At 34.6% G+C, this 27,463-nt stretch overlaps 1 protein-coding gene across 9 annotated transcripts in view; it reads right to left on the bottom strand.

Annotated features, from left to right (window-relative positions):
• The window catches only part of LOC100645596, a 356,587-nt gene that overhangs the window by 47,266 nt on the left and 281,858 nt on the right, over positions 1 to 27,463 (bottom strand). For 8 of the 9 annotated variants that reach the window (XM_048407495.1, XM_048407498.1, XM_048407500.1 and 5 more), the window contains 2 exons: positions 12,580 to 12,744; positions 3,263 to 3,559 (listed from right to left, as the gene is read on the bottom strand). In XM_048407495.1, the coding sequence (XP_048263452.1) occupies positions 3,263 to 3,559; positions 12,580 to 12,744 (462 nt within the window). Of the gene's footprint in view, positions 1 to 3,262; positions 3,560 to 12,579; positions 12,745 to 16,386; positions 16,641 to 27,463 lie in introns of those variants that run through there. The other variant, XM_048407503.1, reaches the window with a different exon arrangement.

Here is a 27,463-nt window from a genome sequence, read left to right as displayed (position 1 = left end):
ATTTTAAAGTTATGATAAATGCTCATATGAAAGTAAATATGTATTAGGCTCTACTAGACCATGCACTGTCTCTACGACAAAAGACACTATGTCTTTAATTTTAATTATAACGTCTTTATAATTTGTTGAAATGCATCTTGCAACAACTAGCTTATTCACTAGACATTACTCCTTCGGATTATTACCCGTAAAGCACGTCATATCCAATATATCTACTTCCAATTAGCGAATGAGATAGAAAAATGACTTGACGATTGGATTTTTGCGTGACGGAATTCATCACTTGCCTGATAGATGGTTGAAAGTAATAGAAGGCAACGACGAATATTTTGATCGAATAACATTCTGTACATTCTGTTAGATAGACCTTGAGTTTCACTGAAAAATTTGGATTATTCATTTATTTTATCTTTTTTTTTTTTAGAATTAAACATCGATCATGTACTGATACAATAAAGTGGAAAAATTGACGAATAGTCGAGTTGATTTTACTTTGATATTTTGATTCAGTTTGATTAATTCTGATTGTTCTGACCGTAATGTTAAAAATGCGATCCAAGAGAGTACAAAATATCTCTGAAAAAAACTTTCCCTTTTCGAACTTGCAATGGTTACTTTTGTATCGCTCGAATAAACGAAATTAATGGTGACGACTTTTTGGAAAATATTCTCGATGTCACGGGAGGTACGACGCGTTCAACGAACGCGATGCGGCGCCAGTTCACGCATCGAGTACCGAAAGATTTGCACGGCTTAACTAAATGGCGGTCACCGGTTTGCAAATAAATATCCGATTACTGGAATGATTTATTCCACCACGCAATCCGCCGGAGAATTAACCGAAAAAGAAAAACGAGCGGGTTGGTTGTAACGTTGCTAATTCGCGGAATCGGGGCAAAGCTCCGCGCCGGTACTGCACACGATAAATTCGACAAACGGCTAGCTTTTTACTTTCCCCTTTACTTCCAATTACGCAAGTTCGAACGCGAGCATTTGTATAGATTCTCTGTTATATGTACATGATGCTTGATTATTCGATGACTATCTTTTGTGTCTTATTTAAGATAATAGCAGATCGATCTTTAGCAATTGAGTTTAATAAAATACATTAAAAGAACATACCTAGCTAAACTCTGCTATTTCTAGTCTATTTTTATTAACAAATGTTTTATGGTAATATTAATAGCGAATAGAAATAAAAATTAACATTTTTAGAAACAGAACGTGCTAAATATGATAAGAAACGGAATGTGTAAGAATGACAGTTTAACGAATCGTTCTCTGCTCTGGTTTTGATATTTGTTTATAGCCGATGCATCAACAATCAAAGCGCAATTGATAAATTCATACGCCCGTTAAATAGTAAATTACAAGTAAATAAGTTCGTTATACATGCTGATTATTAACGTAAGTAAATAAGTTTGTTGCACATGTTGATTATTAACGTGGCATTTATAAATAAATCCGAAATCGTGTTTCGTCTGTGGTATCAATTATTTGCATAAGATTAATTTTCGCCTTAACGCATTATGAATTTTCATTCCACTCTATCAGAGTATATTGAAGTTTCAACAGTCGTGTTATAAAGCATCTTTTTATCAATATTCGTGATACCATTTCTTTCACTTGAAATGAAACTTTCATTAAACTCATACGTAGCTTGTGTAACAAGCCGAATTAACATTAAAAAAAACTATTAATTAAAAAGTTAAGGTATTAATCGACGAAAACGATAGAAAATAAGAAAATATGCATACCACCTTTAACTACTAGCCATTACATACTACGATGTCACATTAACAATTCAAAATATATTTCGTACTAAGAACAAAAAGTGATAAAAGCGACGAAAAGAAATTTAGCGTAGCTGTTTAAATTTTCTCCCTTAACCTACGATCTACGTTCGAGAATTTTGGATCGAAAATGTAAACAAGCTCCCGCAACTTTTGAGCTATTTGCACGACATGTATAGAACGATGACCCGTACATGAAGTATGCCCGTAATATTTACATTTGGTCCAGTCATCTGCTACGGAACATTCCCGTAGTTGCAGGTTATAGACGCAGGTCTCCCGTAGAGCGAGACAAGTTAGATAAGAAAAATAAACAAACCAAAGATTCACTTTAAGGGTAGTTTGCCAGACTCCTTGCTATAACCATTTGTGACATTCTTTTTATGACTCATACTACGAACTACTATTTTCCGAAACAGAAACATCGTTGCCAAATCTAACTTGTACACCTAGCATGAAATTTTAACCATTTTAACATTTAGCCAACCGCGCGTGTCACAGCGAGCATTTTTCCAAGTATTTAGGATTATATTTAAAAAATAAAAAAATCTAAAAATTATTTAAGTGGTCAATTATATTTTACGGTGATAATTTTGTTTAACGATTTTACATGTTATTTATGCAATATATCAAACTGAAAGTATATACTGAACGTATAAAAAATATAGGTAAAATTAAAAACATTAAAGATGTCTAAAGATAAATAACACGACTTGAACGTGAAATTAAAAATTCATAATGCACTTTAGTATCTTTTTACAATGCGGTATCGTTCGAATATAATTTTATTTAGTCGTAACTGATAGTGTAACTTTTTAATTAATTTTAACACCGCTAAATTGATGTATTCTATTATATACTGTACTTTATAAAAGCAAAGAAAATGATGCAATTAATTCGGAACAATTCCAGGTAAACAATAACTAATGATAACAACAAAAAAAGAAAACACGTTCCAAAGGTCAAAAAGAGAGATCTCCCCTTATCGTTCGGCCACGAGCGATATACTTTACAGATGGGAGATCTCCCTATTCGGTTGGCTAAATGTTAAAGGTTCTGCCGAGAAAATGATCAAATAACTGAAAATTGTAAATACGCTGCTGATTCACCTATGCTCGCTTCTTACTTTATTCTGACTCCTCGTTGATTAGAAATCTATAGATAGGGATCGATATATTTATCTCTAGATAAATTATTATTTATTATCAAAAAACGTTGTATACTGGCAGATAACGCGAAAAAATATATTTACCCACAAAAAGATAATTTTCCGAGAAGGACAGAAAGGAAGAAAACGTAGCGTATCCCCTTTAACCTTTCGAAAAAGAATCATACATTTCCATGTGTTTCAAAGAAACATGCACTACCCCATTCATTAAAAATTAAAAGACAATCCGAGAAACGTATTTATCATCGAACGGGAAAAATTGGTAAAAACGATAAAAGGAGAGAAGGGGATTTGGCCTCACCTGCAGCTGCAGCTGCAGCAGCCGCGGCCGCCGCGGGGTACTGCCATAAGGTTGGCGGCCATGCGGCTGTGGCCGCGGCCGTGGCGGCGGTTGCCGCGCTCGCCGCCGCACCGATGCTGCCCAACGTAGAATTTAGGCTGGAATTTAGGCTGGAATTCAGGCTCGATCCAAGAGCGGCGTTCAACGAGGGTGCCAGGGCTCCCGAGGGAATGGCAAGGTGGGCCGGTCTGTCCTCCCCTCCAGGTCCTCCGCAATGCACCAGGGTCGCGCCGCCTACCGCCATGGCCGTGCTCGAACCTAACAACAGGCCCAGTTAGATGTATTTCTCTTACGACGACGCGATTAGATTCGTCGTAATTACCTATCGTTAATCTGTTATTGCACGGCTATCGTTGTATTACATGTCATGTTCGATGCTTATCACCCGATGCGTGGGTAAAACGAATCGCGAATAGAATCGAAATATTTCGGAAAATTTGATTGTTCCGTGCTTCGATTTCCTTTTGAAAAGATCGAGCGATAAGAATGTTAGTGCGTCTAATGCTGACGTCGAATTATTCAAATGAAACGCGCGAAATCTAAAAATTTGGTTGCTCGTGCTTCAATTTCCGGGGTTGGTCGAAGTTTGGAATGAAGTTTGGAAAGATCGAGCGATAAGAATATTAATGCGAGTGGTTAGAGATCTGTCTAACGCTCGAGTCGAATTTATTCGAGTGAAACGTGTGAAATCCAAAAATTTGTTTGCTCGTGCTTTGATTTGTAGAAGCGACTGAATTTTGGCAAGATCGAGTGATAAAGTGATTAATTGAAATGGTTGAACGTTTGTTGCGTAAAGTATTGGAGCAGGTCCTAATTTTGTAGTTGATATTTAGCTGCGGCGATTCTGATTTGACTATTTAAAGTAGGACGCGTATCAGATGAATTCGTGCGTATTTCTGTGTAGAATAAAACGAGAGAAAGCTAAAAAGTTAGAATTTATTTCGACTAAAAATGTATTTACTACGAAATATATTCTATGATTCATCTGCGTAAAATGATTTTTATGAGACCGATTCTTTTTAACAATCACGAGAAAATGCTCGCGAATTTTCGGTTCGAACACTTTTATACAGTAATTTACTAATTAATAATATTAATGTATTAACAAATGACAAGTTATTGGTTATCACTAAGTATTTGGTACTTCTCATTGCGCAAACATTTTTAACAATATTAGAATTTTAGTTGTAAATTGTACAGTTCGCTTATAAATTTTCCCTTTGCGTGTGTCGAAACTTGTTACTGTTACGAAGTAGTACTTATTAAGATTGATAATTTGTAATTCGTGACTTGCAAAACTTCATTAATGATATTAGTTTTATCACGCTAGAAATTCCTGACCTAGATAAAGTCTGATTTTCGTATAAAACCATCAAAATTCGATCTAAAACCCATCGGAAGAAGAAAAAGCACGCGGTAGATATTGATAATGAAGACGAATAATGACGATTCGTAGATGACAAGAGGCATAGTATGTTTTCCTGGCTGCCAAGCCTATTTTCGTCCGTATATGTTCACGTTGCCATTTTATCTGGCTCGTAACAATGGAATAGTGTTCGCCGAGGGTGCGCAACAATGGAATAGTGCGCTTGGGATACTATTTCAGCATTGTGCGACAGGGAACAAGTGACGGCTACGACGAAGATTCCTGTCTTCCTGTGTCAGATATAACAGTCGTCTTCATTCTCATCTATCTTCGTCGCGGTCTATGATTCATATCCGAACTGGGGTGAGATTACACCCGCTACTATTATCTGTGATTCGTGATCGATTCGAGTGATCGTGGCGTATACCTAAATGTACTACTTCCAGATTCCGAGCTATTAATGATAGCTTGCCACCAGTTTTTTCTTCCTTGTATAAATATTTATATTTATATATATATTTATATACGCGGATAAAAGTTTACATTAAATTCATTCCGCTTGTGTTTTTAAGCTATTTCGAACATTAATTTCGCTACGTTCTCCTTTTTCTGTTTCTAGAAATATCTACGTACTTTTCTTCTTGCTGTATTTTATAACGTGTTGGATTGACAACACGGTGATTAGCAGCGGTTTTGCTTATATCTTGATCTCGTCTCATACGTCTGTTAAATTTGATAAATCTTGGGAAATTCTCTCTACTTTGTCCCGAACTGAGTATTTCCTTGTGTTCCTTGGGAATTTTGAATCTGTGTGCGTGGTTTGTCTAATTTTCTACGTTTTAGAATCGTGTGTCGCCCTGTACGTGATAGGTCGCACAGTTCACACGGAGAAGCTTCCCTTCGTAATAGAAATTCGTGCGTTAGTCTTGTGTATCCAATTAATAGTCTGAATAGTTTAACTTGATCTCTTTTATTAGTAGTTGGGGGGGGGGCAACATTGGAACATCGCTGTTATTTTGTGTTATCTTGCGAAGCTATTTCATTATTGTCATAATGTTCAGCCTCTCAAACGAACTTACTAGAAAAAAAAAAAAAAAAAAAAAAAAACTAAGATCCTTTCTACCTATAAAATTCCACTTGCATCCGCATCATTTCCATCCGACATTTTCCCTTCGATCGGGAATATTTCTACCCCAAAAGAACGGATAATACCTCGACGCACGCCGTCGCTATCCTACTGCAAAGTTATTCATGTCCAGAAAAATTCCGCCTGCTTCTCGTTCTGCGACGAACGATCCGTAACGCGGTTCGGTCGCGCGAAAAAGTATCGATATTCCACGCACCGATTGGACACCCTTCGACGAGGAGTTGCAACCATCGTCGGAGAAATCCACGAATAATTATAACAAAACCGAGGAAGACGTGGGACAAATAAAATTTCGAATAATAAATAAATAAAATTAAATTAAAAAATCGATGCGATTGCAAATATTCTTGCATTTTTCGCTTCCGATTGGACACCCTTCGACGAGGAGTTGCAACCATCGTCGGAGAAATCCACGAATAATTACAACAAAATCAAGGAAGACGTGGGACAAATAAAATTTCGAATAATAAATAAATAAAATTAAATTAAAAAATCGATGCGATTGCAAATATTCCTGCATTTTTCGCTTCCGATTGGACACCCTTCGACGAGGAGTTGCAACCATCGTCGGAGAAATCCACGAATAATTACAACAAAATCAAGGAAGACGTGGGACAAATAAAATTTCGAATAATAAATAAATAAAATTAAATTAAAAAATCGATGCGATTGCAAATATTCTTGCATTTTTCGCTTCCGATTGGACACCCTTCGACGAGGAGTTGCAACCATCGTCGGAGAAATCCACGAATAATTACAACAAAACCGAGGAAGACGCGGGACAAATAAAATTTCGAATAATAAATAAATAAAATTAAATTAAAAAATCGATGCGATTGCAAATATTCCTGCATTTTTCGCTTCTTTCAAGAGACGATTCGTATTTGTCACGCGCTTGCTTTTTACGTCGAATCATTTGCCGTGACGAAATTTCTCAAAAATCAGTTTCTGCAATTTCGTAATCTGGAAGGAACACGAAACAATTTAATTACATCATCCACGAGTGCTTTTATTACGCTTGCTCGCGCTATTAACTTTGTACCTACACACACATTTTCGAAAAAATAGTAGGAGAATCGGCAATCTCGTGTCTCCGAGACTGCTGCGCCGATAACCTCCAAGTGATAACGAACATCTGTTACCAAGACACGAAACTACTCTTATACTGTTTCCGTATCTAGAATCATCTCTTCCAGATCGTTGTAACGCGTTCAGAGTGGCCGCAGATGATTTCAACGTATCGGAAACTTACAAGTTTTTTTTTTATACAACGAAGTAATTCTCTTTATAGGATCGATATCGTATCAATCCTAGATAATTAGAAATTTGTTTGATAATAAACAAAGGATTGAATATTAATTAGGCGATTTTGGTTTGACACAACGAATAGGGATTACTAATAGTTACAAATTGCTATGTTATGCTAGTTTCGTCCCATTTTTCAAGTGCATTGGTCCCTTATTGCCGTATGTTTACAAACTAACACATGAAATGTATACACAAAAGTGGGCACGAGCTTATGGGATGATCTAATATCTAAATACACATTAAAGTACGTATCATTTTCAAATAGCAAACTCCTGTCGAAACCTTCAAAATAAAATGAATATTGAATATAAATAAGTATTAAATTTTAAGCATCGGCTAAAATATTCAAAATAATTCGAAAAAAGTCGAAGCTTCAAAATTCCCAGGCTTCGTTCACTTTATCGCCACGACATTCTTTGCCTGTTGACTTAAAAAAAAAGAGTATTATTAAGAAATTAAAAATTCCCCTCTTCGTAGATAATTATACCTGCGATTATACTCAAGAACCCAACACCCTACGCGTGTTACGAATATTAAATTTGCAAGGAAGGACCTCGTCCCGTGGACGAGCAATGAATATTTCAACGAAACGTTAATTAATTTATCCCGGCTGGCAACTTTTATCGATATTCTGGTGGTTCCTTTAAGCTTCCAAAGTTTCCTTTTTACAGGTTTATTGCGGTCTTTGCGTCGTTTCGAACGTCAAGTTACCTGAATCACCTTGTACATCGTCTGTTCCACACATATACTACCCCTCTGAGTCATGCACCTGCCGTAAGAATGGAAGCTCTTGGTTTGGTTTCGCGATATCGAGAGACAAATGTTTTATGCGTGCTCGTACAGTATAGCGTCGACAATCGCTGTTTGCGTCGAGAAATATGCGTTACGTGGGAAGTAAAACGGTAGAATTATTTTATTTTGGAGAAACTTTCAATTCCTCTAGTGTAGTATCGCGTTATATATATATCGTAACAGCACGTAATTTAAAATTTTATTTTCGTACAATATCACGTACCTTAATTAGATTTCCTATGTTCAATCTTTGAATATACAAAACAGAAGTCTCTTTTAAAAAATATTAGATTGTTTGATGCATATGAAATATCGTTTCTTCGAAGTTTGAATTTAACACCAACTTTGCCAGGCCCGGTCAAATGACCGGTTTCAAAATTTAATATAAAGTTGTACGTTCATTGTTATTTCTTTCTGTCATCTGACTTTATGAAAATTCTGGTATTACCTGATCAATCGATCTTTTAATTTTTGTTAATATATATAATATACGTAGACATTTTGTCAATCCAGTATGAGATGAAAATTGCAAAAGATTCAGCGACGGGTAAACCCTGTCTTTGCTTCTTTTATAATATTCATCCTCTTTTCTAAAACGATTATACGAATATCTACAAAGTTTCAGTGATCAAATCACAGTAGATTTGACAGATAAAACTCAACTTGTATGTGCACGTTAATATGTAGCTTTCCTGAATCGTTGGTTATATTTATTTACTTTTATACTCAGTACACAGCATGCTTTTATGCCATACCGCGTGTACGAATATATTTTATCAATCAAAGATCATTTCAAAGAAACCCATCTATGTTTACCTTAAATAACAAAAAGCTTCTTAGTAAACAACACTAGCTATGCAAAAATTCTGTACAAGAATATTTTCAGTAATGCCTGGAGGAATCGCAGCAATGTCCAGAAAATTTATATTATAAGTAGAAAAATGCCTTTCAGGGAAGACCATAGAGAGAAAGGATAGATAGAAAATTCAACCACCAAATAAAAATCCTTAGTATCTCGTACAGCGCAACTATTTGCTTGAAAAGCGAAAAGTATACGAAGTATTCGCTATGAAAGGAAAAATGCACGGCCACGAGGAAATTTTGCCCAGGGTCGGGTCGATCTGGACGCGTGGAAAGATGATCGGTTTCGTACCCCTCGGACGACGGAAGAGGAATTCCCGAAGAACGTCGACAGCCCTTCACTGTCCCTCGTTAATATTCCGTCCAGATGTTTCAGCTCGCTTTAGGAATGCCGATGGTTGCAGCACCGCATCAAATGAAAACAGCCGTATATCCGATAACGCTTGTTCCCCCTGTGCGTAGGCAACCGCGTGGAAATATATCTAATATTCCACAGGTGAGGCTGTGTAACAAAGGGAAACTCTCGTTGTAGCGATGAACTTTGATAACGATGAGAATCATCTCGTGATTAACGCATATTCGTGGCTAACGGGTCTATTTGATTTCATTGCTGTTTGAAACAAAAGGAAAAAGAAGGAAGCTTGAGATGTTTGAAATGTATTTATCGTGAAATTAACCCTTAAATGTATGATTTTTTTTTTAATTGAGCAAAACATTTAAAGATAGCCGATCCATATGGTGCAAGACGATAGAAAAATAATAATAAGACGATAGAAAAAATCCGTCTGATTTTTATTTGGATATAGAAACCTACAACATCTAAAGTTCTTATGTTTCATTGTTATTAATCGATCTTTAAATAACCTGGAAAAAATTTCCATTCATTGGTTACCGCATTATCAAGACAGACATACAAATACCAGGATCGGAATTTAGATTACGACAACCATCGGGCTCGCTGCGAGTGAAATTCAATCGCTCGGACATTCCCCTACGTCGAAACGTAAAAAATTCGAAAAGTGTATTGCCTGTGATGAAAATAGCTCCTATGTTCGCTGACGAATAATTCGAATCTATCGCCTGTGTCAAAAATACCAGTATCTATGGAAGAAAAAAAAAAAGCATCCTCAGAAGGAATAGGTGACGCAATGAATGCGCTGTAAGCGCGATACACGGAACAATGTATACAACGAACACAGTCGGACAGGCATGAAAAGTAATTAGCCTAGAATGAGTTTTTCTCGGCAGGTTTCATACACGCGAATGTAGTCGACCCTGAGCATTATTGCGTATCAAAGGCGGATAAAAGTCACGGAGGAAAACGTTCCTATAGCGATTCTTGATTTTGGTTTTACGCAAGCATTGTGCAAGATAATTTTAAAGATTTCACGAGCTTCTGAAACTTATTAAAAAGAGTAGAAGATGTTTAACTAACATTGACGCTAAGATCAATCGTTTCGATGAAATACATAATTTATTTTCACACTTGTAAAACTTGTCTCGCGTGTTTTTCATTTTAATCAATTTCTATAAAATTTTCAAATCCAATAGATTTCAATGCAACATAGTTCATAAAGGATATTACCTATAGGTTATTGACGATATAAATTATTCTAAATTTTTTATCGTAGATCATCGTAGAAAACGTTAATTGAATGAGAAATTTCATATCTTACAACCCTCAAAATTTTCAATTTCCTTCGTTACTAAACGTTTCATCGAAGTCTCTTCGAGTTTAATCGTCTTCGTCTGATGATTTTCCTTCTCGAACGACACTCGACCACTGAATATCGCCTCTCGAAAGAGAAAGAAAGTAATTTACCTCGTTCTTGTTTACTTTTTTTCTCCCGTTGTTTTTCATTAGACGAATTTTGATCCCACGAAATGGCCGAGCTTTTACGGATATCGTTCGGTCTCTTAGGGTGCAAGCAGCCTCCACGAAAATACTCGCTGCATTGTTCCCTCGAAAACGTTCAACTACCCTGTAGTCCGGCTTTGTGCCTCGCGTGCTCTTTTCCTGCGATTTAATCGCGATATAATTATTTCGTTGAAACGATATTGTGGCACGCGTCTTTAAGAATCAAAGGAGACCACTTCCCATGATTCTACACGCTCTGTTTCTCAACAGCGTCTTTTGGAGTCACCCTCTTAGTCCTTGTCGTGTGTTCGATGATGCTTTCTTCTTATCCCGTGAACTTTGGTTGAACAATATTTTTTCTTTCGCTTTTCGTTTCGCTGCTATGGATTTTCCGATTTTTGCATTCTTTTATTCCTTATTTTTTATACTGTTCAATGTTTAAGTGTAGAGTATAGGTACTTAATATTAGAAATAATATTAATATTTCGTGATAGATAATTGATTTATGCGATTGACAGTCTGGTTGATGCGATCTTTTTGAGGTGTGTGTGGCGTTATATATTGTCCGTGCGTGATAGTTGTAATTGCTGGGCCTCGTCCGGAATAATTGTTGCTAGGGGCTGTAAGATGTCGCTGCTGCTGGGGTACCTGCTGATTTTTCCTCCGTTTTTTTTTTTTTTTTGGTGTGTGGAAGAAAAATCGGACTCCGTCGCCGGGATTTGAACCCGGGTTCCGAACGTTCGAAACCTAAGACGCTAACCACTGCGCCGCCGTCGTCCAACACTAGTTAGTGTCGAGTGATGGTATTTGGCTTGTTGAGTGCCGCCACATTTTCATCAGCAGTGATCTTGCGTTAAGCGTCTTTCTAACAATATTTTCAGAATTCATTTCGCGAGTTGTAGTATTTCAATCCATTGAGAAATTTTTAACGTTATTAACAAACACAAATTATTATTTAGTAATACAATCGTTTGGTTAAATTCCCGATCTTTTCCAGACGTGATTATGGATACCGGAGAAAATCTTGAAAAGATCAAATAATAATTAATATCTGATGATGATAACATTAAATTGTCGAGTATGATATATTTATCAAATTCCGTTTATATTTCGATTGTAAAGCAAACATTACTTTATTCATATCATACATAATTTATTTTCTTTGATTGTCCAGAGACATATTTTCCTAATTACTTCGAGCATTACAATGTATATATCGAAGGAATACATCTCTTTCATCGATACAATTCATTGTTCTGTAGCCCATAAATTCTATGCCTAGTGACAAGTGATTAGCAATTCTCCCACACTGGTAAATTTTAATAATTAATTTAAAGTTTCACGCGTGACAGTCAACGCGAAAATATTCGATAATAAATAATGGATAGCCACGTTTTCAAATTGCCAATAACAGATAGTAGAAAATATTTTATCTGGTTGTTAAGTAATTAATCGTAGCAATTTTTACTGCCGTAAATTTATTAACGCGATTGCAATTGGTTATTTTACAAAAATCCATAAGTCAAAAGAAAAGGATTGAACTAATAATTTTTACAAAAAAGACAATAAGCGACCACGACCATCGTAAAAAAATATAATAATCTTCAAATACTTTATTTCCAATCATCGTTAAAGATATCAATATCGTGTATAAATAAAATCCTTTGTAGAAACATTATATTAATTTCTACTTCCTTCTTTGCGCAATTTTGATCATCAAAAAATAAAAATTTCGTTTCTCCGACTATACAACTATTTTTAACGAATCAGAACAAATTGGATCTTTCATAACAACCCTTTCCATCCAAAAATTCCAAATTTTCCAACCTAAATTTCAAATCCTTCGTAAATTGAAGCACGAGCAGGACGAAGATTTACCGCGCGTTTCCCGGAGACTTGTCGTAAAAGCATAGAGGTGGGAACATAAAGAGATCGTAAAAACTTACCCAGATTGTCGGGCTGGAAGTGATGATAGCTCGCGTGATGCGAGGTATGATGACTCAGGGAAACATTGCGCATCGAAGTGGATGTTTCCTGATGCTGCAGTCTCTGCCTGGCCACCGCGATCCCAACCGGAACACCACCGGTTCCTGCATTCGACACCACGATCCCTGAAAGACAGATACGCGTTCGTATAAATTTCCACTTCCATTTTCGCGCCTTTTCCCTGCGAACACTCCGCCGGCCGGCAATAAGCGCGAAATGAAAAACTGTAACGCGGATACGCGGTGTTCGCAATATGCGAACCTTCGCCTGATAAATCACACAACTGTGAGCTGAAGTTTGAACGACATTGCATGCTGTGCTCGCGATATTTCACGCCCCTACACAAAAGGAGGTGTGTACGTGAATGAATGCTCCGATTTTTTGTCATTTCTATGGCTTTCTTGTTCTGCGTATAGGTTTGAAGTATGCCTGCTAATTTGTCAAGATTCAGGCCAATTCGAAGGATTAATACGTTTTAATACGTACGCTATCGCTCAAAAGTATGTTACGCATTTGCTTTCTTTTTTCTTTTTTTTTTTTGCTCGTAGAATATAATTCGATCACGACATCATAAATGAAGAGTTCTAAGATGATTTATTTATTCCCTGTTAGGGTTATCATAGAACATTATGACACGATAAAATTTATTTTTTAAATCTAATATACGATAAAGAAAGCTATTGTTACCTGTATGTTATATTAGGTTGTCCGAAAAATGTCTTTCTTTTACACACACGTCTTTTACAACGATGCATCTTTATACAAACATGAAATCTAATGTCAAACGTTGTGATCGTTATCCTGATAGAACAAAATGGATCATACGTAATTCGATAAAATAATATAACACGAAAAATGTTGTGCATCCATTATTTCCTTATAAAACGAAAGAAACTTTTCGGACGACCTAATACATTTCAAGTTATAGGTAAAATTTCTTCCAGATTGATAGAAAATCTATCGTGATTAATCGGAGTAACGATATATATTTTTTTTTTATCTCTGTTTATTTGTTCCAGGTTATTTATATATTTTTTTACATCATTTTTTTTCCAGAATAAACGCTGAATTCTAATTGTAGGGTGGTACAGGCAAGAGTACCGATACGCGGCGGTACGACGTAGCCATGCATTATTACATTCTTTTCTCTTTTTTTTTTTTTTTAAGATTATTATTGTTAAATAAAATAAAATTAAGCCGCTGTTGCGCTGTGCTTATGTACGATATTTTAATTTATGTCCTGAAAGCCTGGACGGAGTAACGATATATGAGACAGATTAACGTGTCAAGGCGTTTTACATTTATTTTCAATATTCCATTTGATATCTTTTAAGCGAACTATACAAATTTCATATAATATATATTCGTTGATTTCACAATTGTTTTCGACCATTAGTTTGCCATTAATTCATACATTTTAGTAACATTCCTACTATTAAAATATAAATAAATCAAAATGTACACATACTTATAAGCGACAGTGTTCGTCTCAAATCTAATTGTAAGACGACATATATACTTTTATGTGGGATATATTAATTTAAAAATCGGTCAAATAATATCTCACAATTGTTTTATCAATTGTGTTATCAATCATGTTGAGCAGGAATAACCACTGAATAAATTTAAAAACTCGTAACCTATTAAGAAAATTATACGAATTTGAACTTTCAATTATTCCTATCTTTTTAATACGATTCGCCTTAGCTGCAATATATCTCGAATATAAAGATACTCGATTTGTCGTATAAAAGAAATCCGTTTCTTAATATCTTGGAAGCACACGATAGACTGAGAGATCTACGAGGAAAAACATGGAATAAAGAAGCAAACCGTAATTCCATTCATCGATTTTTCTTATAGATGCAACGTTATATGCGATATTATCTATTTTATAGACAGACATCAATATAGATTTATTTGAATTGATTTTTACGACAAACTACCTCACAGGTCAACTTCGAACTTCAACACACATATGTTTCTTCGTTATATACACAGAATCAGTAGAGATAAATGAGTATTGACACGTATGTGCATTGAAAATCTCGAAATATTTTACAAAATGATTCAGATTTTGATAATAAACTTTGATAATCCTAATACTTTTATGTGCGAAATGAAATTATTTGAAATAATTATGAAATAATATATTATGAAAACCAAATTATGTAATTCTATTCATAAAAAGAAACAGGTGCAATATTACAATTTGCAATCGCATCAGTGCACGGTATCAATTAATTTTGTTATCCTGAAATTGTTATCTATTTCGAATCGTTTAAAATATACGTGTGCGTAGAATCGTCCAGTCGCCTCAAGTACTCTGTATAACTTCATTGGAATCCGCGCGTTTATTCTTTCTTGCCTTACATAATTTCAAATTCATGCACTTAGAGATTTTTATGCCTCTTCCACCCATACAAACACCTAGCTATCGACACCTACCGCTTTTCTTTCCATGAACAATGTCCAATCAATGCAGTTACCTTCCACAACGATCGCACCCAACATCCTCTCCAACTATTATCTTCTATCGTATCTACAATCACTCTTTCTCACATCATGTACAGCAGTATCAACAGAGTAAACACGAAGTATCTTAACCGTTTCCATCAAATATCAAACTATAGTAAAGTGGAAAAGCGTTAACTTTTCACTGGTGTTCTAAGGCACTTTACTAAAAGTCTAAATCTTATATAATGTCAACGTCATTTTAATATTAAAATGTAATTCATACTTGATAATATTGAAGTAATTATAGTCATATAATTATAAGGTACCAATTAATGGTAACTGATAACGGGACACTTACTATTAGCGTTATAACTATGAGCTTTCCAAAATTTTTCCGATAGACTCCAATAGGTACCAATTGATGGTAACTGATAACGGGACACTTACTATTAGCGTTATAACTATGAGCTTTCTAAAATTCATTCGATAGATTCCAATTCTCTTGTTTATTCAATTACCGAGATTTCATACTTGATAATATTGAAATAATTATAGTCATATAATTATAAGGTACCAATTAATGGTAACTGATAACGGGACACTTACTATTAGCGTTATAACTATGAGCTTTCCAAAATTTTTCCGATAGACTCCAATAGATACCAACTGATGGTAACTGATAACGGGACACTTACTATTAGCGTTATAACTATGAGCTTTCCAAAATTTTTCCGATAGACTCCAATTCTCTTATTTATTCAATTACCGAGATTTCATACTTGATAATATTGAAATAATTATAGTCATATAATTATAAGGTACCAATTAATGGTAACTGATAACGGGACACTTACTATTAGCGTTATAACTATTTCCAAAATTTCCAAAATTTTTCCGATAGACTCCAATAGATACCAATTGATGGTAACTGATAACGGGACACTTACTATTAGCGTTATAACTATGAGCTTTCCAAAATTTTTCCGATAGACTCCAATTCTCTTATTTATTTAATTACCGAGATTTCATTAGACGATTAATATTCAATTCTCAAGAAACAAATGTAAATTGTAAAAAATATTTGACGAAGTTATGATAAAGTAGAATAGAGTTTAGGCAACTCCCTGGGAGTATTCGTTAAACAAGCAATTTGTTACGAGATTGCCATAATTTGAACACCTTACTACCTCCATTATATCGCATCTTAAAAGAACAAAAGTTTCCCACGGTATTGAACTTCTATCGTTACTGGCTTCTGCTCTCAACGCGTCTGCCTAAAATTTATCCTCGTAACTCATCCCTGAACTCACCTATCGCTACCTGCGCCTCCGCTCATATCTGCCGGCCAAACCGCCAACGCGACTTCTCATCTCCTTCGAATTTTCCACGACGTTAAAAGTCCATCGATCACCGCACGATCCAACGTAACAAAGCAAGCTCGACCCAATCAAACCAAACCGAACCCAACGTCACAAAGAAGAAACAACGAAAGTATCCGAAGAACGAAAACTAAAAAGAAACAAGAAAAAGATGTTCAAGGAGGGAAACGAAGCGGAGAAAAATGAAAAGAAAGAGACAACCTCTTGACGCGGCACGCCGACGATCGATTCCCGCGGCGGACTGTTGGAATCAGATCTACCGAATGAATTCTCACGGCGGCTCTCCCACCCTCGCGCGCGGCGCTCTTTCACGTTTTACTCGTCGTTATTTCGCCGCGAGATACTCGCTCGCATGACGTAACGCGCGCGGATAAACGTGGGCCGTGGATCGTTCCAATCGTGGGTGTAAGTGTACGTGTGCCAGCGGGTACCAGGGATAGACACATAGGGTCGAGACTCTTTTGAGCCACGCCTTGTGTTTGCGTCGCCATGCGTGCCACGCACCTCCTACTTAACAAGGTCGTTTCTCTCCTTCTCTCTCCTCTCTCTCTTTTTCCTCTTTTTTTCCCACTCTATCTCCTTCCCTCCTCTTGATCCATCCCCTTCTACCAATGGTTCTTCCTTCTCTTTCTTAGCCCTTTAACGTCAGCCCTCCTTCGTCCTGTCTTCTCCCTTTCTCGTTGGAAGGAGTTCTTCGAGCACTTGCTGCTTTCTTTTTCACCACCCTTCTTCAACTTCTTTTCTTTGGATCTCATGGTTGACTCGTAACTTCCTTTTTGGCACCCTTCTTCTTCCTCTTCTTCTTGTTGCAGGCTTTTATCGTGCTCGTCTCTTCCTCCTCTCAGCCTTGTTAGTTTTGTTTTTGGTGAATCGATTACGACATCTTCTGAGAACATCGGGACGAAGCGGTTTCGGTCCGATCGACTTCGGTTTCCAACGCTACCGAGTCTATACTCGAATATGATTTTCGATGGTGGTATTCGTTTTGGAAAACCTCAATCTTCTCACGCGTTTCTACCTTGGCTTAGTTAGCATTGCCGGTATTCTAAGTTTGTTTCCGCCGGATTTGTCAAGGTTGTCGTAGAATTTAATATTCTTAAAGGAAAGTTTGTTATTGGAAATGTTGTTTTTATACTGTGGCTTCGAGAAGAGTGAATTTCTAATTAAATTCTATTCAATTTTACGCGCTTTGTATAAATGATCTTACGTCCTGTTTTCTGAAGGGCAAATTGATTAAACAAACGCAAAAATTAGATCTTTTCCTTCCATTGTTATGTAATGTTTTATAATAGACTATAATGTCCGTAATTCGTAATTTTTCTGCTACTCAAAAATGTACTATGTAAAGCGAAATAATTTCTTCTCTTAAATTACACAGTTTAGTTATAAGATATTTCTTGGGAAATTTCAGCGTTTGTTTAAATAATCAAATATGGGCAAATGAATGTTTATATTTGTAATGAGATGACGAAGTACTTGTAATGCTTTAGAATTGTTCTTGTGTTATTTACGTTCCGTTGTTTTTTACACAGAGACATATTGTCAAACATGAAACATTTAAAATACCTACATATTCTGTTTACGAGTAAGCAGAAGTTGTTTTCAGTGGCAGTCTTGTAAATTACAATTACTATCAGAGCTATCATTTTTAAATTCGTACACATATAAATTATTTCATACAGATATTAAAAGTTAATCTATAATTACGTCATAATTTTTCCAAGATAAAGCTCAAACATATATCGTTGTGCATAGCGCGATAGGAGCACGATTCACTTGCAACTACGATAAAGAGAAACGTTTCATATACATCAAAATCCGTATATTCAAGAACATCTCACAAATCCGTTGTCATTTATTTCACAGTGCGGCTGGCTTAGATTTGAATGGGAGTCAATGACTATCATCACCGTTTGTCACGTGAAGCGTGACACAAGACTTTTACGTTAGAATAGTACTCTTACGTAACACGTGACGTTGAATCGCACAAGCTTGACACAATTTGCGATAGAGTAATAAACGAATAAAACTATGGAACAGGAAGAACAAGTGAAGAAGATTACGTAATGTCAAAAAATATTTATTACATAAGGAAATAAACGAGTAACGTCTAAATTTTTTATAATTTTCGCGATAAAATATATAAAAACATCATCCTGGAATTATTAGGTTGATCTATCATCATTAAGGGGCAAATGAGATAACACGTGAAAGTTGCATAGATGCAACGTTGTTACAGTATATAACGATGTAACGTACGTTAAGCACATTACCGTTTTATTAAGTAACAACGAATCTATCAAAATACTAGACACATTACAAAAGCCTATTACACATATTAAACAAAAATAATTTTTATAACTTAAAGAGAAAGATAGTAGGGATATAAAATATCTCAATCTCTTGAGAAAGAAATTACAGCTTAACAAAGTTTCTCTGGATTTATGCAATTTTGCAGCATACAAATACAAAGAAGAAATGAAAAAAATTTGTTTACTTTAGTTTCCAAATTTTGCTATTACGATACCCAATATCATGTTTATTTTCTTAATAATTAATTAAAATATGAATTTTTTGCTAAATGAATTTTACGTACCGTCTAGCAATACAAGTCGATTTAATATTTATTCTAGCAAATGTAATATTGAGAATGTAGCTTCTATGTTTATATATTCAAATTTTTATTGCTTTAGATATATAGATATAAAATGGCTCTTTAATGGCTCTTCTCCGTTTTTAATTGCAGCACCAATTTATGTTGTCTATTACTTTTAATTAAGGCGCTTATTACAAGCTTTGTTACTATATTGTATTATGTTTCAAAATCTACAAACGAACAAAATTATCCGCCACCATCATTCCGCTCATAAACCAAGAGGCAAATTCAAAAATTTAAAAAGAAGGACGCTGGTAACACGTTCGATAAGCAGGAAATCCGTCAGATAACTGCAATCATAAACCTCTTTCGATCGAAATATTATCAGTCAATAGTAAACATAAAGCCTCATCCAAAAATTCGAAAAGAAAAGCGATGGTATAATACATTCGATAAACTGGAAATCCATAAGATAGCAGAAACCGTAAGCCTCTTTCGATCGAAACACTATCAATCGATAGCAAATACAAACTCTCGCTCGAACACCTCAAAAAACAGGACGACGATACGACGTTCGACACGTAAGAAAGCCGCAAAAGATAATAAGAATCGCGAGTGTTTTTCGTATCGATACAAATTTCTATCTCCTTCAATATACAATCGATCAATATAAAACGCAGCTTCGAGCACAATTGATCAATCTCACACAAAGAAGCAAGTCGCTGCGCTATTGCTGCTAAACATTTCCTGTGACTCTTCCCCCCCCCCTCTTCCACTTCTCTTTTTTTCTCTCATGCTGGATTACACGAATAAAACGAACAGCCAGCCACAACGAGGCCCCCTTTTTATACGAGCGATTCGTACTGATTTTCGAGGGGTTTCTCGAGAAGGGTTCCACTCGAACAGCCGACCTCTCATTGGTCGATTGTGGTTAACATTCAACCTCCTCGCGCCGAGCCACGTTTTCCACCCCTAGGCCACGCGAGAAATTAATCGGCATGCACAGGACCTGATACTCTCGTCTGGGCGGTGCTTTTTCGTCGTGGTTTTCGCACCGTAAACTCCTTTCGACGGGTCTTCCGCATCGAAGAATCCACCCCCTCGTTGCACTCTCGCGTGTATTTTATCGCGACCATTTCAGGCATTTTCAAACTGACATTTTATTATTAGATCGGTGAAAATTAATTGGACTTTTGATATGGTTCTTAATGAAAGTAAATTTTTTTTTAAATATAAAGTATATTAGCATAGTTCTTCCAACCTTTATCGGAGATTGTGTGTCAATTCGAAGTACAATTTGTCCTGTAGATTGCTTCTTTATTCGCGAACGATCTTCCGTTTGACAAGGGGAGATTGGCAAACCAGCAGATTCAAAAAATGTTGGGATTTTAGGGTTATGCAGGGGATATATAGCTACGTATTATGCAATTCTTTTTTGCTGGGCAAGTGTACTCGAAGAGGGTAGAATTGGTCCTTGGAATTCCGATCATTTCTTGATTTTTATAATTCGCTGTGACATTGATAAATCTTTTACTAACTCGTAATTCTTACCAGAAGAAGTAATTTCTCACTGTAAACATTTTTTAAAATTTTTCAAATCTCATTTTCAAATCTGTAAATTGTCAATTTTTTTTACGAATGTATAACCATATTTTTCCATATCAACAGTCATAAATATAAATCACCGGTCCTATCAATTAATTAATTAATTTTTCAAGTGTCTTTGATAAAGCAAAATATACAAAATTATAATAAATTGTAACAAATAAATACAACAATAGAAAGAGAAAAAATACGTCCAAGATTAATTCGCCATTCTAACATTCCCTCATTCCAATATCTCATATTTAACATTTTCTTCGTTGTAATAATATTTGCTTATGCATATTGTTCCTTTCAAAGTAAAGAACAAAGATCCACAAGCGTACACGTATCTTGTATTTAAAATACAATAGGTAATGATCGAAGTATCTATTGAAATCATGAAAATTGGAGTTAGATCGTGCCGTTATTCAGAGTGGAAGAAGTGGCCTTGAAGAGTCAATTGATCTTGGAAATGGAATAGTATCATCGAGATATTGAATGGAACCAAGTACGAGAATTAAAAAATTGACATCTATAGCGCACACAATTATAGTGTGCAAAACGATCTTTATTTCTAACCCTTTCATTCTCAAATTATTTAATAGGAACAAACATTTGTGTATAATTTTTCTGGCTATTAATTCTGGCAAATAAATAATTCATACGAACATTTTGATACCTGGAAACGTATAAAAAATTGTTTGCTATAATTCTACATCGAAACTAACAAAGTTATTTGTTGAATTTGTACAAATTGCGTGTAATAATATGGGAAAGAATTGTTTTAGAAAAAAATAATTATTGAGGCATAATTTACATGAAATTTATTTGCAAATTGCGCGGTGTTGCGCTGATTCGGAGCAACGTGCATAGATACATTATAAGTGCTTTAGTAAGTTATGAGGTAACTGAAATTGAATGTCTTTATTTTTAATTAAACTCGTCTCAAATTTTAATGCGTTATGTTCCATTTACGAAAACATAAAAAGATTTGCTTCTTTGTAAATAACTAACAGAGAGATAATTCTCCTAGTAGTTGAAATAATTTTGTCGTAAGTAGGGAGCGAAACCTAGAAATTCCCTTCACGCCATAAATATTATAATGAGTATTTATCTTTGGACATTATGCGCATTTTGAACACTTTCGTATATTTAATTTCCCCATAAATGAATAAATATTTTTTATCTACCTGTCTGTAACACCAGCGTCTGACAGGTGGAACCCATTCTACGTAATAAATCTGAATATATACGTGCACTGCAGCTCATAAGTACTTACGTTTATTTCGTCTGTACTTTAACGATATGAATGTTAATAAAAATATACGAATTAATAGCAAACTAATGAACAAAGGTAATTTTATTTTATTTGCCGCGAAAATTCATTAGTAATAAAAGTGAATAAGTAAAAACTGAATAAGTAAGTAAGTGAATAATCTACTAGGAACTCAATAGCTAAAACTAGTGCTAGCTGATACATAATTAACAAAAGATAACAAACTACTTAAATAGAACTTCAATACCAAGAATTACTAATTAATAAAATAAGAACATAAACAACGAGATAAACGAGACCTAAAACGATACAAGAGATCGTTGCTGCGTGTCTGTGTTTAAGTTAAGCGACATGGTTGCATAAAAAAGATCAGCGAATGTACGTGCGCTATTGGCACACACTATTGTAGAATTCACACATATATGTATATTATATGAAATTTAATTTGTTTACTCAAAACTTAGTCAGCGTTAAATTAACCCTCCATCTACAGATCTGGGTCGTTTTCAACCAGTAATTTTAAACATTTTTTAATTTTGTCGTTTAAATTTTCGTTTAAATTTTGCTTCGTTTAAAAAGATTATGGTAACACCCAGCAATAAAAACTATTGGATGATATTCCAGAAAGTTGGGAGTATATTCGAGAATTGTTTGGGATTTTTTAAAACAGAGAAACCTAAAAAAAAGCTGCATGAACTTAAATGACCCAGTATGCAAACAGCGTGAGTAAAAATAAGGTTGCAGACGGAGGGTTAAAATTAAAATTGAATGTGTGCCTGTTCCATATATTATTACTTCGATTAATCACGATAGTCTTACAGGCAACAAAATTTTATCTGTAATTTCAGTTAAATGTATAACATTGAGAGGTGGTAATTTTTTTTTATTGCATATTAAATTTTAAAAATAAATTTGATCGCACAATAATATTCTACGATAGCCCTAATGCGAGAAGAAACAACCCCAGCTCTTTTTCTTTGTAATTTTAAATTAAATTTAAAAAGTACATTCTATCAGAGACAAACGAACTTCCAAACGAAAATGTATATATTTGCATATACTCATATGACTGCCATGCGAGCAAGAAGGATAATAACTCCTATGTTTCATATATTGTATCGCAAAACTATTCTATTTAAAATTTTACTTTTACTTTACTATTCTACTTTTTATTCAAAGCACCGAAATTCCTTCTGTGTGGAACTGAAAAACCTATAAATCGCAACGAAATCACAATGCTCGAAATATACCAAGCACCTAGTTTCCCACAAAGGATCCCTTAATTCGACCAACGAAATCGATTTCGTCCGTTTCTGGCCGCGAGCTGCCAACCGAATGATGTTTGCCAGCTCGCGAGCAAAACACTGGTATATCGCGAAACGCGAAATTATTGTAAATTTCATGGCTACGGAACAAATCGACCGATCATATCAGCTTGATGGACAAATTCGTGGGCGTTTCACAGTAGGTATCGATCATTACGCGAAGGCCACAGAGACTATGATCATCGTGAAGAAGGAGAAACGTTAGGTAAGGACACTATACTAACGTAAGAATCTTGTGTCACGCTTCGAGTGACAAACGTTGATGACGGTCATTCGCGTCCATTCGAGTCTACGCGAGATACACGATGAAGTATAGGGTAAGGTCAGGGATTTGTCAGGTGATCTTGAATACACGGATTCTTGCATATGCTTGTACGAAACATTTTTCTTCATAATTATAAAAGTGAATCGTGTTCCTTTCATCATGCTGCATACAATAATAATTCTTTGAAATTTATTTTCATAAGACTATAATAAATTAAAATACTTAATAAGTGTATAAAATAGTCGTGCAAATTTATAAATAACAATTATGATAATAATTGTGATTCATGCGAGTATCATTGGAAACAATTTTCGATTGCCGGTAAATTTTGATCCTAATCGTTTGAGCGACTACTCAGTCTGTTCTTTTTCTGTATCAGAAGTCTGTGACGTTGGGAAAAAAAATAATTTCCCTTATATTGCGTTTAAGAAATTGAAACATTACAATGGTGTATTTTAATAAAATGAAAAAACATAAAAGTACTTAGAGATAGATGCGTTCTTTATACGTTGTATCCTAAGACTAAGACGAAGACATTTTAACATGAAATCAATCAACAAGATATTTATAAACACAACGAACCCTTTACTATACAAACGTGCAGATGGCTGGCGAAATTAATACAAAAATTCGTGGATATTTCGCCGTACCGATTATTACGAAAAATTATTAGGAAAATATAGCCTGGGGACAACTACGTAAAGGGTGAAACAAGAATCTCGTCAATTGTGAGGACGATTCAACGATAATAGGCCGGGAGAATCGATAGAGAGAAATTTTCGCGCGGGACGCTAACGATGACGATTAAAAAGTATGGACGCGATAAAATCCGTGCCGGAAACGGCCCTTTTCCGTGGATCGAACGGAAATTCGAGAAGTTCGGAATATTAAGAACCAATGGAGAACAGGAGCTGGTTGATTGCCTTTTTGTGCGAACCAGTTAGAGATCTTTGATCGCTGATATTTGCACGGAAGCGGAGAAAAGTAAGAGAAAATTGTGACGTTTCAGCTTGAGATTGATTCGATGATGTTGGTGATTGAAAAATGTTACTTACTACGATTCCTTTGTAAATGTATTTACATCTGTTTTACTAGTAAGCGTTCTTTTTTTTTTTCTTTATAATATTATGCGTATCTCTCTTATAGTTTTATCACCAAAGTTAAAGTTACCAGCAAAGAAATAATTTTCTGTACGAAAACATGTATCTTACGATTATTTCAAATTCGTATTCCTTTGAAGTCAAAATAGCGCACGCAATTGTATATATTGCAGACATTTGCGAATCTGAAGTTTATTAAATGTATCTACTTGTTTAATCTTTTAATATAAGAATAAATAATGTTTCACATGATATTTTAAAGAATTTTTACTATTATTATGCCAATCTCTACTGTAAGATCTCTTAATGAATCTGTGCGAATGAATAATGTAATAGCAGATAAGATACGATATAATAAAGATATAAAAATCAGTAATTATAAGAATCAAGAGTAAATTATGTTAGATGAAATGTTGGGTATCATAAAAATAACACAATTCTAGATTATTCGTCTAGATTGTTTTTCTACGTTATTACACTACAAATATACATAACTAATTTAAAAAAATCAAAAAATATCGCATGCTATTTTATCCTAAAATTACACACATTCTACGTTTAATTATTTCAAATATTAATTATACATAAGATGGTAACTTGAAATACACAGATATTATGCAAATACAGAAGTATTATTTCAAACATCTATAGAAATAGTATAATGGTGAGTTCTAGAAAAGTTCGAAATATTCTCAAAAATTCATATTTCTATATGCAAACAGAATACAATTTATTAGAATTTTTAGAATTAGCTAATGCAACGATATAATCCTACAAAAAGTAATCGTCAAATTTTCATCAATGAAATGAAAATGAAAATTTTAGAAGTTTCAAGGCTTGATCGCGATTTTTCATGATTCCATTTGATCCGGACATACTACGCGGGTAATGTAAATGAAGATTTTAATTGGCCAATATATGCGTTTCATTTCTTGTCATTTCTCTTTTTAAATCGTACGAACCAACCGGCGTGTGTCATTAAAGAAATAATTTGAAAAATCAATATTCACTCTCGAAAGCACATACCATGTCTTTGAACGGACACGAATTTTTTATTCACATACATGCACATACACTCGGCTCTATCCTCTGCAGATTTTTTTGCGATTTAAATTTAAAACTTGCCATTCTATATTCTTTCGAAATATTTATATACTTTAAAACTTCATACATACGAATCTGTACAAACTATAAATTCGTAGTTTTGTTATTTTCTTAAGAGAGAAATCTGTGAAGTTGTAATTGACCGAATAAAAGAAGCAATTGCAAAGAAAGTCCAGAAAAATTGTTGTAACACGATTTATAATGAAACGTGATTTTATTTCTCGATTGTATAAAATTTATCTATGACTTAGTGATATATTAAGACCTTTAAATTGTTGTGATTACTAGGTTGGAAAGTGGAAGATTTGCTTTCTCCTCCAAATATTGTTCCACGCATTGTCATTATTATTTTTATTTATTATTACTTCACTCTTTATCATTATAGTTAATAGTATACTTGGAATACTTTATGGGCTCTACTATATAATTGTATACTATATACATTTTTTCACATTTTTTCGTATTATCTAAAGAAAGGATGTTAATATGACCGCCTCATGATTTTCCATATCACAACGAATACATCTAACTATTAATGGTGTCATGTGTTGCATCTACTAAATTTGCAGGTGAAGAAACATGAGTAAATTACATGTAGGTTAAAAGTTACGAGATTAAAGAAAATTATGGTTCTACAGCCTAAGAGAAGATAATGGAAAAAAAGATTATAAGTCAACGTCGACTTATCTCATAAAGAGCACACGATGAGTGCACATCGTGTGAAAGAAAAATATGCGTGTGATTTTCGTATATAAATAGAAGAACCTGCTTCGTTTATTTACTTCTAATCTCAAAATGTTACCAAAGAGTGATTTTCTATGATTTTCGTTAAGAGTCTTTTGCTGATGTTCCAGAGACGACTTTCATAAAATACAGACATAAAATATATTTCGAAATTCAATTAAATTGTCTTTCTTTTACTTTCACCTTTCATATCACAGATAATATTATCAGCCTACGAACATTTCGCGCAAGAATTTAAAGCATTATAAGTTTTAAGAGTCAGACTTTAGGAAGAAATATAAAAGTGTGGGGGAGGTGAGTTACCTCTATATTCTATGCATTTTTGCATCTTTAAACTTCACGCAGACGCATAAATATTTACAGTATAGTAATTACCATTCGTGGAATAAAAATCTTTGGAACGTACACTTAGGTAGGAAAGAGTAATAAGCCAAGCAATCCAAGCGATAACTAAATATTTCATTTTCTACTACTTTACATTCTACTTTATATTTAAAGTTGCTTTGTCATTATGTTTTGCGATTATGCAAATATATTTCATACTCTATTGACTAAATTATTGTATCTTGTATGTAAATTCAAGGAATATTTATTTTTACGAGTTTATCGACGAAACTAGCATTTAACAATTTATTGTAAAGGCGAAGCGTGCAGTTTCCGCGAATGATATTACATTTTAGTGTTGCGATCGTGATGCTCCACTTTCATACTTCGTTTGTATCTTATATTTATCTTCTTACTAATGAACGTCAAGGATGATCATCTTGTGCCTCAAATTATTAATGATCCGCAAATTCTTCGAAGTTTAGTAACCGTGTATATTTAACCTGCGTGATCATACCATATATTTTGAATGAATTCCAACTTATAGTAATATTTTCCATGATTCTTTATATCCATAGAGAACTCGTTCTACTGATTGAGCTAATTTAAAAGCTTGAAGAAAAGCATCGCTTATATTCTCGTTTCATATTTTCCCGAAGTATATTTAAGAACTGAAGAGTATATTTAAGA

The sequence above is a fragment of the Bombus terrestris genome, chromosome 7 (assembly GCF_910591885.1).
Source record: "Bombus terrestris chromosome 7, iyBomTerr1.2, whole genome shotgun sequence".
Classification (NCBI taxonomy): domain Eukaryota; kingdom Metazoa; phylum Arthropoda; class Insecta; order Hymenoptera; family Apidae; genus Bombus; species Bombus terrestris.
Note: the sequence above shows the minus strand (reverse complement) of the source record. Positions and strands in the feature narration are given on the sequence as shown.